General features: G+C 38.3%; 2 protein-coding genes across 2 annotated transcripts; both read right to left on the bottom strand.

Moving 5' to 3' along the window:
* Nucleotides 1-231: 231 nt before the first annotated feature.
* Nucleotides 232-9,048, bottom strand: LOC137709024 (transcription termination factor MTERF15, mitochondrial-like). Its single transcript, XM_068448171.1, has 3 exons — nt 8,858-9,048; nt 973-1,294; nt 232-714 (listed from the first exon to the last, which is right to left on the bottom strand). Exons 1-3 carry the CDS (start codon nt 9,046-9,048, stop codon nt 232-234), a joined length of 996 nt encoding a protein of 331 aa, XP_068304272.1.
* A 1,636-nt stretch (nt 9,049-10,684) lies between these two features.
* On the bottom strand, nt 10,685-16,735 carry LOC137707565 (casein kinase 1-like protein 2). Its single transcript, XM_068446462.1, has 14 exons — nt 16,394-16,735; nt 16,256-16,296; nt 15,311-15,380; nt 15,067-15,215; nt 14,876-14,971; nt 14,719-14,789; nt 14,055-14,116; nt 13,904-13,967; nt 12,653-12,737; nt 12,413-12,539; nt 12,235-12,317; nt 12,097-12,160; nt 11,685-11,824; nt 10,685-11,505 (listed from the first exon to the last, which is right to left on the bottom strand). The coding sequence occupies exons 1-14, from the start codon at nt 16,473-16,475 to the stop codon at nt 11,209-11,211; spliced, it is 1,431 nt and encodes a 476-aa protein (XP_068302563.1). The 5' UTR covers nt 16,476-16,735; the 3' UTR covers nt 10,685-11,208.
* Nucleotides 16,736-17,029: the final 294 nt, after the last annotated feature.

The raw sequence follows: 17,029 nt of genomic DNA, 5'->3' as shown, positions 1-17,029 counted from the left end.
TTTCTTCGCAAACCAATTGAAAAAGAAATGCCTACGACCCTGTTGTAATGTTTTAGGTAGAGCAAGATTTGGCAAGCTTGGCAGAGGATCTTACAGTGCATAACTGGTTCTATGAACAATTATCTTAATCCTCAAATGAAAGAAAAACCAAAGCAGCTTCATCGTACAATTGTTTCATTCGATCTCTTTTTGCTCAAATTCTAAGCCCAGTTCTGCAAGACCCATTTCCCCTTAAAAGATGCTCAGTAATTCAGGCACTTGCTCTTGATATTTGATCACAAACCTATTCAAGAAGTACGACTTTGGGTTCATGATAAACGTACCTAACGTAAATTCTCCCTTTGATATCAAGCCTTTCGACAAGAGAATTCTAATAACTGAACACCTTGGGATGATATACTTCTCCAAACTATAAGTTACAACAGTTGGACTTCCAGCCACATCGGCAGGCTGCCAACCCATTTTGTTCACAAGAAAATCCATTTTACTCGAAAAGTTCTTCTCTGTGAAACCCATAAATAAAGGATTCCTTCTAAATGCCAACATAAAATCATCCTCGGTCCAACCCCACTTCCTATAAAGTTCCATCTTCTGTTCCCATTCTGATGCATCCCGCAGAGCATTCACATGTAGTGCTCTCGTGAATACTTCAGACGAAGGGGAGACCCCCATACTCATGATCTTCTTGACAATTTCCTTAAACTCCAAGGAACACTACAGAAAGATATCGGACCGCGCACAAGGAGATTAAGGCTTCTTGCACATCAAGTTTTCTCAGAACTGAAATATTGGGAGCAACATTGCTTACCAATTTGGCTGAAAGTATCCACTGAAAGTTCTTAAAGAAACGAGCAACATTGTCCCCGACGAGGACTCCTCGTCTAAGAGATGCAGATTTTTGACGACATTGTAACAAGGTATGATACATTTCTCTAGGCTTCTTTTCAATATGTCCGGGTTGAAGCAGATAACCTCAGCAAGGCCAGTGCCTGAAAGGCCAATGGAACCCAAAAACTCAAGTTTGGGCAAAAGGGTCTTCTCAGGATTGAATAGTAGCAGGTGTGGGTGTTTCTTAACAAGGTGAGAAATGTGGGTTTTATCAAATCCATGATCTTCAAGAAGATTAAGAACGGAATTGGGTCCTTCCGGGGTATCAAAATGAACCTTCTTGGCCGCAGAAAGAGCATGTTTTGGGGACAACCCACATGAATTTATAAGGTAAGACACTGTAAAATCCCCACCATCTCCTAGTTTAACCTTTTCAGCAACTAACAATGATTTCGATGAGTATGGTCTGATCAAAATAGTTTCTTTTCGGAAAAATTTCAAACGGGTCACTGAATCACCAACAATTTTACAACTTAGAAGCACTAATTGCAATCCTTTAAAACAATAACGAATCATAACTTGGAGCAAAACAATACAATCAGACAGAAATGCAGTTCTTGTTCTTGTAGCGGAAGAGAGAAGAAGGGACTCACCAAATACCAACAACGGTTTCTCTGCTCAGTATCGAGACGCCAGCAATTACTTTTTCATGAAGTTCTTTCTACCTTCACCCATTTGGGGTTTAGGGTTTTCCTCCGCCGCTCACAAGTCACAACCCAACTGACGGAAGGATTTTGGGCTTTTCATTTTAGTGCCTGGCGGGACGAAAAGTTTAAGAAAATTTTATTCAGACTCATTTATTTTCTTTTTATACCTACTTTATCATTTTTAATTGAGAAAATTAGAATCTTCGGCATCTTTTTAATACTGTTTAGATCAAATATTGGTTCTATTTGAAGATATGATTAAGCAGCTTTAAACAATAATCACGTCAGCTTTTTTATATTTACTTAAACTACATGTCATTATTGTATTTTTTAAATTAAAATGTTAATTATTGAATTCCAAATATATCCGTTGATATTTCTTTGTACGTGACCTTTATTTTAGGAAGTAGTTTCTGGTTTGTTGAATTCGATGAGAACGTGGGTTTCTCTCCCACGTTTGATTTTGTGATCTCCCATCTTTGAATCTTGAATGGGTTTATCCAATTCAATTAATGGTTGTTTTCACAATTTTATTTTCTAATCATTTGAGATAATTAGACGTATATGTGATCTGCTATTTACTCTTTGTTTCCAGTAGCTTAATGCTGGTACGTTATGTTATTTACTCTCTGTTTTCGACGGTTTAATGCTGGTACGTTGAGCAGGTTTCATCAAGATTCTTTACTGCTTCAGGTTTTATCAAGAGGCTAATACGTTGATCCATCTTTTTAGTCTTTCAGTAGATTATGTGAATACATAATTGCTCTAAATTATTACTTCATAAAGAAGAGCTACGTTTTTTGCCTACCAAAGTTATGATCATTTGCAAATTTTAATTTGTGAAGAGGGTTTTTTATTCGGTAATTTTTTGGGGGACATTTTTTGAATTTTGAAATTCAAAGATAACGATGATATGCACCTCATTATTTTTCCAAATTGCAAATAAAGATGATATGTACGCCATTAATTTTCAGGTTTTGTTTCTATTTGGAATGGCGTTGGAACGTTGGAAAAAGAAAAAAGAAAAAATGGCAAAAAAGTTGGAGGAAGTCAAAGAGCAAAAATTGCCGAGTTGTTTGTGATAAACCAAAGAAGCCTGAATCAACTATGCTTGTTGTTGCAGTATAATCTTGCTGTTTAGTTTAGGATGGACAAGGAGTTCGAGACTTATATTGAATTGTAATTTGTGTATGACTTGTTTATTAGTTCATATCCCACAAGGATTAGGAGTATATGAAAATCCGCTCTTCATTGTATCTTTTAGTTTGTTCTTTGATCTTGTTTTTTTTTTTTTTTTTGTTGAAAATAAATATAAATGACACACCCTGACTTGGAATGTCCACCTGGACTCCGAATCGAGCTGTGCTGGCCGTCACCTGGAAGGTGACGAAGCCATAAAGTATATTGATATGGAAAATGTGAATAATGTGGATCCAAGGTCAGCGTGTGGTGCAGGAGGTGAATGATCACGTGAAGGCTAAGCCCTAGCCTCGGGCGGAGCACTAACACCGGGGTGCAGGATAATGAGCACTAAATGCATCTAAACATAACCATACACACTGCAATTACTATCATCAATATGCACTCACCTGAAGCTTACCTGGGCGTCCGCAGTGTCATGCAATAATATTCATATCTATACTAATGCATATACTAAAATGGAATGCAATTGACATGACATTTAAAAACGTAAATCCATTTAAAACCATTTCTGGGAAAATGGAAAACATATATACATATATATAGCAAACCAAAAGCCCACTCACCTGGAGTTCGCGCTACAACTCCTTAGCACAAACATTGAGGCGTCACGAACAATCGGTGCCTAGAACAATTATCAAACCATATCTCAGAATCCTTATCAATAGAATACGTAACTTACATATCCTATTCGGAAAGATCCGTATGTTGGATTCTCGATCCGTAAGTTTCTAATATCCTCAAATATTACGTACTATAACGTGTCAAGGTTTGGTCACAATCCAAGGGTCAGATCGTCGATTCATATAATTATCAAGTAACGCAGCTTAATCAAACTAGATTTGCAATAATCAAATCACATCATATGGATATCAAATCTGAGATCAATATATCAATTTAGCATAAAATAGCATCAGCGGGCCACTGGCCATGTGCCGCCGCAGATGGATGTCGACCGCTCCGACTTGCCGGAAAATTCAACTATTTCTAAAAATTACCAAATTTTACAGGCAAGTAGATCTCGATGTGGGGATAAATTTTCATACTTGGGCCGAAGTCCAATTCGGCCGGAAAACCCTTGAAAATAGCCTCGAATCACCAGAAACCCTCGAATTTGGGTGTTCTTGATTCGACTCCAAAACAACTCCGACGCCCTAGCCAATGGATGGGCTTTGTTACAGACCTCCGGGCGAGTCTAATGGTCGTGGTAATTGGAAGAACACGTTTCAGATTTGGTGGATCTCGACCACGGATCTCACAACACCCACGGGTTCATTTATTCCCGATTCCAAACCTAATCTCCTTAAATTTGATATAGAAATGGTAGAAGAAAGGTCTATATGATGATTGGAAGTGGTAGATCGGCTCAATCCATCGGAAAAATGATGGATTTCGTTGGAGAAACCTATGGGTCGCAATCGGGTTCGCGGCTTAAGGGGAATCCGGTTTGGTTCCCTTCCTCTTCCTCCTTTCTCCTTCCTTCCTTTTCTCTCTTTTCTGATTGGTCACTCTCTCATCTTTCCTTTCCTCAATGGTCCAATTTCCCCCTCCTTTCTCTCCTGTATCTTTTCTCCCAATTTCCCCCTCTTTAAGTTGTAGAAAATAACCAATTCACTAAAATGCCCCTAACTTTAAACTTCAATATCTCCTTCATTATAACTCCAAATCATGTTCTGTTTGTGTCCATGCGTTTTTAGCGACAAGTACTATAAGGATATGCCAAGAAAACGAGTCTTATGTGACACGACATGGTAGTCAACAAAAGTCAACATTTTGCCTCAAGGGGCATTTTCGTAAATTTACTTATTAAAATTATATAAACCGTAAAATTAGGAACGGGTCTTTACAATCTACCCGCCTTAAGAAAATTTTGTCCCTGAAATTTAAAATAACTAGCTAAATGTAAAATTCTTGAAAACAGGGAGAAAATATGTATATAAATACATACACAAGGAAGAAATCGAGTTAGAGCGGTTGCATAAAAGAAAATGACATTCCGTCGCTATCGGATTGTAATTATTCCTCTTTCATGCCTCCAAGCTCATACCTTCTTCCTTCCTTGATAATATAGTAGTATAATACCCGTATAAGCCGTAAAGTCGGAAACACCAATTACTACGTAAGTTATAAGGAAGAAATATACATATAATAAAATGTTCAAAAATCAATACACACACACACACACACACACACACACACACACACACAAACACACTATAAAAACGTATGATTCAAATACTTGTATTGAGTTTAAAACCAAGAGTGGAAATAACTAACCCAAAATTTGTAATGGCAGAAATACCCATATAAATAAAATAACGTAGTAGAAAAATAATTGCATGAAAATCAAAACCCAAAATGAAAATGGACCTCGCCAAACATTCGTCGTGTCACGAACTTCGAGAATGAGTCCAAACCATAGCTAACTGGTAAGTATTGCCGTAGATGAGCCATCTTGCCCACTTGCTTAGTGAACCCAACAATTAAGCCATCGATATTACAGTCGGCAGCCTGTAATGCCAATAACTCATTGTTGTCTCAATAAGCTAGTGAGAAGTTCCTAAAGATGCCAAAATTTTGTTTTGCTCCTTATGTGCGAATATGCCTATATCACACCAAACCAGCTGCTAGAGGTGTCTCGACGTCCACGTTCCCACAACAATAAGACCCTGGAGTGAAGCAGTGGAGATATACGTGGAGACGAACACATATTGCGAAAATCTTCCTTCGGGACTACTCACTAGAGTTGTTCTCCAAATCATAAGGAATAAGATTTGAAAGCTTAACTTAGAGAAACCATATCTCTGATGACATTCTTCGAATGATAGTTTTAGTTTCGAGCCATACTTGAAAATTAATGCCACAATCGCCAAGCTCATAACCTACATTCATACCTTCACCAATATCTTGCTGTAATATTGCTTAATCCCCAAAGTCGCTTGAAATTTTTCCTTGGTAAGTTTGGTAAATTCATAAGAAGATTATACTCCAATGGTTCCTGCTAGCATCGATATGAAACTGGATGCATGCATCTACCGAATCGATCTATCGTGAATTTCTCACTGATTGAGCAAGAGACCATGTCGAGAAGGCTAAAAGAACACTCAAGAATTTGAGGGCCAAAACAAGTCCATCAAATTTAAAGTTCAAGATATCTAAATTGATTGTCTGCCATCACAGTACAAAAACAACTTCCGGAATATTCAATCACCAACGGTAACGATCCATTCAACGGAGTATTTAATGGGTGATTGAAGAATTAATGATTACAACTTGATTCCAATATTAAAGTAATTCTTCTGAACAGTCTACATGTCTTTGAAATAATGCGAATTGCAGTAAAGTAGACATGTACCCAAAGTTAACTAGAATGTCTTTCTAGCACAAATGAGTGAATATGGAGTCACAGTTGGAAAAGATGCTGATCGAAATGCCGGAAAATCCGATAAATTCAAGAATGGGTAATTTTATTGAGTAGTCTAAAATGTAGTCCCTCTGAACCAATGAAAAATGGGTTGTCATGTCAAATCGATCTATAAACACTGAAACATCATCATAATCTCCACATGTACAAGATACTTGGTACCAGGAGCTTATGGTGATATTTCCCATTTGCATTTGGATACAAAAAGTGATTATAACCATTCAAACAATTTCTTAATGGGTTAGAGGTAACGTCATATCAATAATCGTGAACTTCAATTGGAATAGGATAAGGAAGATTGAAAATGTTTAGGGGTAGAAACAACTCTTACTACGATGCTTAATAATTACGTTTGTACAACTGGGATGATCCACGATAGTGCAATCATAGACGTTGACTTAGTTCTTCCGATGCTACTATCAGAAACTTAGGTCTTTCCAAAAGTAAGTAAAATTGGAAAGTTTTAAGGTTAATAAAGATTTTGGACATCTTTCTCCACAGAGAAGTACCATTCAATTTTCAGAATGACAACTGTTGACTCTAGGTCATGTATATGATGGTTCATTTTGAGTGGTTCTACCGTTGGGAAATGTAAATGATACACCATTGTACTACCTCTACATAGTTGAAATATCCAAGGAACATGTCATCATGGACTTCCAAAATGATCAATGTTATTGAAAAGTGTAAAGCGATGGTCAGGTGAGAACAACAGTTCGGTTGTTAGAAACTTTATCCATAATCAACACCCCAAGCTTAACTAACTTTCCTTGGCCAATAAGTGAGGAAAAACACTATAGCCGAAAATCGCTAACCAATTGTCGATAAACTTGACAAGACTAAAGATATCTCAAATCTCACAACACTTTGTGAGAATTTCAACCTTCTTTCTCTAAACTCTTTTTGGAAAAAAAAAGAAAGAATATCATCTGCAAAGATCACGTCTCCTGAGATATGTACCAATCTAAACACAACTAATGTTTGAGACATTTGATCTTACTGCCAAAGCAAATGAGAAAGTCGTTGAAAAGACTACTGCGAAGTCATCAGGTTATGGAAGAAACTCGAGTTACAAAGGGTGGATAGGCTAGATCATCATCTTGAAGTAGGGGATAATGGTTCTTTAATTGTCACCCGAGGAATTTGTTAAAATCTAGGTATGATCCTAAGGTTCGAAGTTCCCTAGATAAGGGGCTTAGTTGAATAAATTCCTAATCGGTAAGCTTTAGTAACTAAGTTCTTCCAAACAGTAGGAGTTGCTCGAAAAGATGCAAGGAAACTAGTGTAGTATGAGAAAGTAGATCGATGATAATATCTTAGGTAAGACTTTGGAATATGACGCCTGAATGTACGTCCTCAAAATGTACCATAATACTTCCTTTCACTACGCCACATGCTAATAGGTCTTCATAGCTTCCTCGATATTCCATTCACTCTAACAATGAGAAATTAACCCGTACTTCGATTCTACTGTCTACGAGTACATCACCAAAAAAAATTCAGAAACTAATATTGGTTAATATGTCCCAAAGCTGGAAAGAGGAATTTACTAATAATCTACTTTAGAACGGGGTTTAAATGGACATCGATCTTTCTCCTGAAAATCCAAAATGATAACTAGTGCATTTAAGAAGGTTAGTATTATTGGGGACCAAAGCAATTGTCCCTCAGATGTTTCTTTCATCGAGTGCTACCACTTTAGCACCAGGTTGTCGCTTAAGACAATTTTGGAATCTTGACAAAGTAAACTTTGTAGGAATCCTAATGAATGGTACGCTAACGGGTACTGCCAAGGAATCAAAATCAGTTCTAGTTTCCTATCTTGAAAAGGTTGATAATGATGGTGCGAAAATAATGATGGGATTGATTTATAGTTCCCTGGTGATACACCGTTATTGATACATTAGCCCTGCTTTAGGGCCATCAACTTGTCTTAAATCCACATCTTTCATTGCCAGGGAAGTTCTTCACTTTAAGTCTAAAAGCGTTTGCCAAAGTGATATTCTAAAGTGTCAACAAGTCGACAAAACTGCCCAAAACTTAGGAAAAGCCAACATATTTTTTGTATTCGACGAGGTGGCAAGCTTCGAACATTAGGCTCAAGAACCGAGAATGCTTACATCATGTGAATGATGAATGCAATACAGCCCAACCTGACTCTGATACCAAACTAACACAACCTGATTTGGAATGTCCACTAGAACTCTGAATCGAGCTGTACTGGCTGACACCTGGAAGGTGACGAAGCCATAAAGTATAGTGATGTGGAAAATGTGAATACATTTAAAACTAAAAGTGCCTAAAGACAAGAGTGCGCTGTGAGCGGGAATGAACCCATTTCACACACGACATCAGAGCATAAGTAAAGTATATGAAATCCGTATTAAACTGGGAGAATCATATAGGGTATCTAGGAAATAAATATTGTATCCTCTTAGGAGTATGATTACTTGCGGTGCTCACCAATCCTTAAATGGTAAGGACTCCAAGAATATTGGAAACCTAATGATTCCTTTATGGATTAGGTTTCCTTATCTTGCAAAACAAGCATGGTCAATCTTAGTGATGTAGTCGGACTTCACCTGCTACTTTGGAACATGATTATGGTGGCATCGTTGCTTTGTCTGTGCAGCTCTGCCTAGAAGCTGTTAAGACCATGACTGAACTTTTGAAGTATTTGTATTCCGATCCGCCTTACTCTGGCCTTAAAAAATCATGGTCCCACACCCTCCTCACATCAAGGTTCTTCTCAATGTCAGCTAAGGCCTTGTGATCCCACTCTTCCTCCAAGTCATTGTTGCCCCTTGAAGAATTAGTACTCTTCTCACCATTAGCATCAACATTTTTTGCTATATTTTCTTCATAACCTTGCAAGGTATTCTTGGACATTTGCAACATCACTTGAATCTTCGTTCGAATTTTGGGTACTTACATTCAAATCCCACTCAGAATTCTCGTCCAAATTCATGGCAGCATTCAACCTCTTTGCCTTTGCTCAATCTTAGCCACCGTGTCCAGGGTTGTCATGTACGCCCACTCAAAGTCGGAGGCACTAAATACATCCATGATACTGATCAAAGTCCTCACCAATCTATCACTCGAATGAAGGTTCAAAACATTAACACAAGAATACACCACGAATCTCGTGTCATGTAGCATCATGTCCCACATGTCAATGCATGTTGCTACAGCAACAACTTGCATCTCTGGAACGTTACAATGCGGTAGCAACATGCACTGACATGTGGGATTTGATGTTACGAGGTACAAGATTTGTGATGTATTCTCGTGTTAATGTTTTGAACCTTTATTCGAGTGAACAAATTGGTGGGACTTTGATCAGTACATGGATGTCTTGAATTCCTACGACTTTGAATGGGCATACAAGACAACCCTTGCTAACATGGTGGCTAAGGATGAGCAGAGGAACAGAGGGTTGGATGCTCTGCCATGAACCTGGACAAGAATTCTGAATGGGATTTCGAGGTAAGTATCCCAACTTCGACCGAAGATTCTAGTGATGATGCGGAAGTCCAAGAAAACCTTGCGAGGATTGTGCAATATTAAGTTGAAAATATATCAGAAAATGTGGAGGCTAGTGGTGTAGAAAGGGTGCTAATTATTCAAGGTGCAACAATGACTTGGAAGAAGAGTGCGGTCGCGAGGCCTTAGCTGGTATTGAGAAGAATGTTGCAATGAGGAGGGCAGCAACTTTGGAAGTCCAAGGCGGTTACTTGGATGTTTCACAAGGAATCCAAGGTGGTGACTTAGACGGGCCAAGCGAAGAAGATCAAGGCATGGAAGATCAGATGGAGTGGTCTTGGAAAGAGATGTTCGTAATCAGTTCCGATAATTAGGAGGAACAAATGAAGGTCGTTGAGATAACCTCCGACAAAGAAGGTTGGTGTCGAACTCTTTTGTTGGGGTACCAAGTGACATGGCCACAAGAAGGTGCGATGCCTTGAAATCATGTCACGATAGCAAAGGAAAGGCAATGGTAAGTTCTATTGTGAAGGCTACAAGGGGTGGCTAGGGTTGGATCTGGATGTCATGGAAAGCTTGTTGTCGAGAGAACATGTCAATGACATGGGTGGCTGCCAAGATTTGATGTTTGAAATTCATGGTGTCGAGTTTTGGTGTCAAGAGAAGAGTTGCTGTCGAGAAACTGTTAGAAAGCATGTCTAGATTGTGAGCTAGGGTTCTTAGGTTTGGTTGGACGGTAGCATGTGTAGCGACCCTCGCCATCATCACATGGCGTGCAGTAAGCCGTGCAAAATGTCAACATATTTTAAATGAGCCTCACAAAGTATGGACAGAACGCACAGCGAGCCTCGTAAAATTTCAACAGTGCACGCGGTGAGCCGGCCTCTCTTGGCTATAGTTGGTTGGCAGGTAGGGCGCGCTCAAGAAACACGCTAAACGCGGGCAGCAAGGCCTGGGAAATTGCAATTTCCCAGCAAAGTGGCCAAGCGTGGGATGGTTGGCAACTCAAATCTATAATTTTAGTTAGAGAAAACACCCAAGACAAGAAATCGATACAATCTTCTGTAATAAATTTCCATACAAGTAAATATTGACACACATTGCCCCGAAAATATACGTAACATCAACTCGTACGTCTTAACCCTCGGTACTTTAACTATTTATAACAAGGAGGATTACATTATCATAGTATGCATCAACAAATCAAAACATTGGTGTACTTACAGTTTTACAGTGTCTCTCTGCATTCGAGGCACACGTAATGTTTGATGAAAAGCACAAACATACATGATAACATCAAGTTACTTGGAAACAAAGGTATTTTAGAAGGTGAAACCAGGGCGACCCAACTTGAACTGTATTGACAGAGGCCTTTTTACCTGGTAGGTTTCCGGGGCATCCAATTTCCACTTCTGTATTGCGTCTTTATTGCAAACTGCTTTCGAGAGACGGCCCCCAAAAGTTGCAGCTTTCCTCAAACATACTACACTTTGAAAACAAATTCCACCGACAAATGTATACGGTTTTTAAAATTTACAGTGTACCGGAAATTGAGAGAGGCTGCTGTTAATACTGTACTCTATCATCATTATTAAAATGCAGGCTCTCAATACCCTTGAGAGTGGACTCTAAGTTCTTTGTGTTTGAAATATTTCTTCCTGAAGAAGTACGGTTGCTATCTGAAGGCACAACCGGTGAACTTCTTTGGCCACTAGAAATTTTACCTAGTGTTCCAGGACTTATTTCTGTGGTTTGAAGGCGAGAGGGATCAGTTTCACTGCTAGCAAACACAGCATCCCGACTGCTAGAGACTGCAGCCCTCCTCGATGATCCACTTGACCGCATGAAATTAGAACTTGGTAACTGCATGATCAAAGCAAAATGAATGGAATAAATTAATCCAAGACGGTACAAACCCAAATAGCAATGAATAAAACAAACTAGCTGTAGAACTGAGATGAACTTGTCAAACTGGTAAATCAAAAAACAACCAAAACAGGATGAAACTTAAATGAATCATGATACAAACAGAAATGTTTTACCATTGTGTCTTTAGAAAGAGATGGATCATTTGCAGGACTTTTTTGTCTGGACAGGTTTCCAGAATTTACAAGTGGTCCAGAGTTTCTCCTACGAGAAGGATCTGACGACGACCAACCAGTTGGTCTACCTTCCTCACCACCTACAGAAAAGTTAAGAACAAGAAGATGAATAACTAACACTTGAGCTACTTGAAGAGAAAGACATACAATTACTAGAATAAAATATAATAAGCCGCTCTTCAAGAAGATACGGAGAACACTTCAAGCAGCCATATAAAGTAACCCGCATGATGCAGCAAAAAAGTTTGTGAGTGCACTTTCCAAGGCACTAAGTAAACAGGGAGACATGAAACAGAGTTTTGACGTGTAAATGGAGCTGTTATGTAGAAAATGAAAAGAATGGCAGAATTACCAGATTGTCTTCCAGCATTTGCAACAATGGGAGGCAAGCCAGAGCTCGGTCCAGCATTAGGACCCTATTACATATTATGTAATGTCAGATAAATGTATGCACTAAAATGCACTGAAAACGTACCACTACATCACTTACAAGAGGTCGAGTAGGAGGTGTGGCAATCTGTGACTGCTGATATTTCAAGATAGTCCAATCAAAGACATAATCAAACTGAAAACCTGAAGAAAGAAGATAACCATGTCAGTAGGCAAGTCTAACGACGCTAACATCACTAGAGCTGCTTCCAGTAACCTATCAAAGAAAGATTTCAAACCTTCCCGAATAAAAAGATCACGAAAGAGTCTCTTCAGATAAGCATAATCTGGTTTATCATCAAATCGCAGAGACCTACAGTAATGGAAGTACGACGCAAACTCTGTGGGATACCCACGGCATAATGCCTATGAAAGAATCAAGAGAAAAGCAGTCAATATTTCTACTGAATTATTATATATAATCTTATGTCTTTATACAAAAATTAACAAAGAATTGTTATCAATAGATTTCAGCTTACCTCGATCGAAGTTGACACTTTCTTTTCACTGATCTTCTCATACTTTTGCTTTTTCGTTCCTGCTTTCAATCCCTGCCAAGGAAGACTAAAGAAGGGGGAAAAAAGTCATAAAATAATAGAACTTGAGAAATTATATAGGCTTTTTATCACAAATGGTCCCTGAAATTGGTCTAACTCCTCATTTTGGTCCCTCAATTTCAAAATAAATCAATGTTGTCCATGATATTGGTTGTCCCAAATCAATTTGTTCCTTTAAGCATTCTGTCAATTATACTGATGTGGCACACATGTAGGGTCTACAAGTCCAATAATACGATGTCACATGGTTAGTACAAAAAAGAGTCTTTAAAGTTCTGTAACTTATTAAAACTAAATATAAAGGGAAAAGAAAAATAAACTAAATAAAAACCAAGAACTCAGAAAGATTCAATCTTGGGGAAAATGGTCGACGAAGACAACAGGCTGCATGATTAGCCCACTGCTAAATTGAAGCATGCGCAGATGCAGACGCTGAACAAGGAAGGAGAAAAGAAGTGTGCTTTCTAACCCTAGAGGAGCTGCGACCTTTATCAGATGATTCAAATACTTACATATCTATTGGGAGAGCATTTGTGTTTGAGCAGATCGATGAGGAGAAGAGGGAAAGGGTCTCGGTGTAGCAGTTCCATGGGGAGGAGAGTTGACGAGGAAGGGTGGATCCGGCTGATTAGATGCTCGCGGCGGCAATTTGACGGGAAGGGATGGGCATATGAATAGACAGGGACGGAGGAGTCAGGGGATTAATAAGGATGGGCAGCTCGACGAAGAGATGGTACTAGCGGCCCAAATCTAGAAGAAGAGGTGGCTGGCAGCAGTTGGTGCCTAGGTTCGAGAAACGTCAAAGTATGACAAGGATATGCCGCAGAAGGAGACGATATTATGCTTTTAAAAAAAAAAAATTATTATTTTATTCTTATATAATTTTGATTTAAAAGATTTTTCTTTTAAAGTGTAGTTTTTGTAAAATACCATGTGGCACCATATTATTGTGTCAATGGGTCCCATTTATGTCACATGGGCATATTAACAAAAGTTTTGAAGGAATAGTAACAGGACCAAATTAATTTGGGACAGCCGATTTTAGGAACGACATTGAATGATTTTGACATTGAGGGACCAAAATGATGAGTTTGGTCATTTTCAAGGATCATTTGTGATAAATACCCAATTAAATATATACACATACGTAACAATGGCAGGCACAACAATTACCTTCCTCTTAGAAAGTACATGAGCACATATCCAAGTGATTCTAAATCATCCCTGCGGCTTTGTTCTACACAGCATAAAATTAACATGATCAGCACATGAAAGGCGGGAACAAGGAAGAGAAAAAGTTAAGAGAGTGAGAGAGCTTGCTTACCAATGCCAAGGTGAGTATTCATGCTTGCATATCTTGCAGTACCAGTCAAATTCTTATTTTCTCTGTAGTTAAACAAAAACCAAATTAACAATACATAGAAAAGCTAAGAAAGACATGAATTGTCAAAACAGTCTTGAACTGGGAACTGGGGCAGCTCCCAAAATGAAAGGAAAAATTGATTTCCATATAAAGAATAAATTGCATGCAAACAATATTGTGCGATTTTCTTCCTTAATAATTTATTTGTGGTCTAGATACTGACGAACTCCAGCCCTCCATCCCCTTGAATGGAACTAAACATCAATAATCATTAGATACAAGATGGTTGATGAAACCTGCTCTAGACCAGATCAAAACTTAACCAGACAAAAATAAAAGATTTTAGAACACAGTCCATGCACCTAAATTATTCTATTAATGGTGCTACTTCAAAGTGATTATCCATCGATGGTACACTGGACATCAATTGCAGCAAGAGTTTAAAACAAACAGACACAAAAAAGACCAACCACTTAAAGAATTGGCCGTACATCTGAAAACACATTTTACTATTAAAAATAGCAACAAGACAAACAGAACTTACAGCATTTCATATTTGAGGTGAGCTATGTAACTAATTAATATAAACAAAGAGTCATTTATTAAATAATCCAAACAAACCAACCTATAAGGAATATGCTGATGAGTCGAAGTGTCTCTATACTTCTTAGCGAGACCGAAGTCAATGATGTAAATCTACATGAAAGAAGAGATTTAATAGTGAGTTACATAGAACACATCTTAAGAAAGAAAAACAAATTTAAATAGCAAGTTCCAAAAACCTGATTTGCTCGTCGACCCAAACCCATTAGGAAATTGTCTGGTTTAATATCACGGTGTAGAAAGGACTTGGAATGAACAAACTCCACTCGATTGATCTAACACAAATTTCAAGACTAGGATGATCAAGCTGTAAGGAAGATTAGATTTTAGAAGAATATGCATTTGTGCAAAAAAAAAAAAAAAATCCTACCATTTGATCTGCAAGCATGAGAACAGTCTTAAGAGATAATTTCCTACTGCAAAAGTTGAACAAATCCTCAAGACTAGGTCCCAGTAAATCCATCACAAGAACATTATAGTCTCCTTCAGTGCCATACCATCTCACGTTTGGAACTCCAGCTGCGAAAATTGTATATAGCAGCCAGTTCAGAAAGATACATACTGGACCTTACAAAATATTAAAAAGCAACATGGATAATGGTAAAGGCCATTACTTCCTCCCTGTAGTATTTTATACAGCTTTGATTCATACAACAATTGTGGATGCTTCGTTTTGACATTTTCCTGAGAAAAAGAAGTACATTGAATTTAATAATATTATATATATATATATATATATATATATATATAAAACAGCATATTCATCCAAATATGCACACAACCAGACTTCTTAACGTTTATCCTCACAACAAAGTTCAAGGGATCAAAGAGCAGGCAATTTTACAGTCACAAAGACTTGCTAAAGAGAAGAAAAAAAAGAAATGTGGATGAAACTATCGTAATCCACAGGGGACAGTTGAAGCATTAGAAAGTTCAGGTTCACTAGAGCCACTTGATTGTAACCTAGCAACCTGTCAATAGCTAAGTTTAGACATTCCAATATCTACTTCTATAGTGTCTTGACACCAAAGTATCGAACGGACTACTCCACTTGGGGCACCCAATACAGTGAACTGACGTGCCCAAACTAAGCTCAACCATACAAAATCACATTCTGCTTTTTCAAATTTTCATTGCCCAATATCACCTGATTTCAACCACCCACAACGTGGAAGATGGGTCGACAAGTACAAATCCAAAGATCATAAAGCAAACTAGGTTCAGTTTCAACTGTGAACATCATGCGACAATCATAATGCCCCCCTTAAGTTTACAACAGCGAAACACAATTTAAAACCCGCCAAAGTCACATTTGAGCATTAAAACGAGCCCAAATTTACACTTCTAAACACTCATCCAAACATAGTCTGTTTCTATACAGCATGATCATCACTTCAGCAAGCAATGACACAACTACAAATTGATCACAGTTTTGAAGTCAATTTGGCAAAAAGATTATTACATAAAAGCATAAATATCCAAGAAAAAACTGATAATTTCTCAATGCGGAAAAAAAATTAATAATTCCAAGAAAATAAGTGAATTAAAACAGAACTTACAAGCTTAATCGCAACCTCCTCATTTGTCTGAATATTAGTACCTGAAAATAATAACAGAAAAATAAAATAAAAAAGAAATAACATTGAAAAAAATAAAAACTAACAAAAATCATCACCGAAAAGGTAAAGATAAAAAACCTAGGTAGATCTCTCCGAAAGATCCGCTACCGATCTTCCGGCCAAGTCGAAACCTGCCGCCGACCCGCGGCTCCATCGCCATCCCCAAAACTCGAAACGATCTCTCACGGAGAAACCCTAGCCCTAAATCAGACCTAAAAAATCCCTAAAAAGAAAGAAAAATTGGGGCCGTACGAGGCCTTGACCAAACCTAAGTCTTGGAGAGAGGGAGTCAGCTAAACTTGAGAAGCGGGTGGGGGCAGGGATGGGAATTGGAGGGATGGGGAGGGATAGAAGTGGAAAGTGTGAGGACTTTCTCTCTCTAGAAGTCTAGGATTAGAGAGAGAGAGAGAGAGAGAGAGAGAGAGAGAGGAAGAAGACCGTGAGAATGCGTTATGACATTTTTCACGCCCTGTCGCGCGCGTCGATCGAATTGAAGGGGTATTTTTTCGCACGCCCCGCGCCCACCTGTTTCTTTTTGGGGTATTGAATTCCCGCAACGGCGTCGTTTTGGTTGCTTTCAGAAACCAAAATCCTTTCGTGGAGGAATGTACTAGGGTTACCCCATTGGTTTCGGTTGCAAATATCGAGAGAGGATCCGATTTAGCTAAGATCTTTGATCATATTTATTCATCGTGCATTGTGCAGTTAGTTTTC

This window comes from Pyrus communis, chromosome 11, assembly GCF_963583255.1.
Source record: "Pyrus communis chromosome 11, drPyrComm1.1, whole genome shotgun sequence".
NCBI lineage: Eukaryota > Viridiplantae > Streptophyta > Magnoliopsida > Rosales > Rosaceae > Pyrus > Pyrus communis.
The sequence above is the reverse complement of the archived record's forward strand: the minus strand, read 5'-3'. Positions and strand labels throughout refer to the sequence as shown.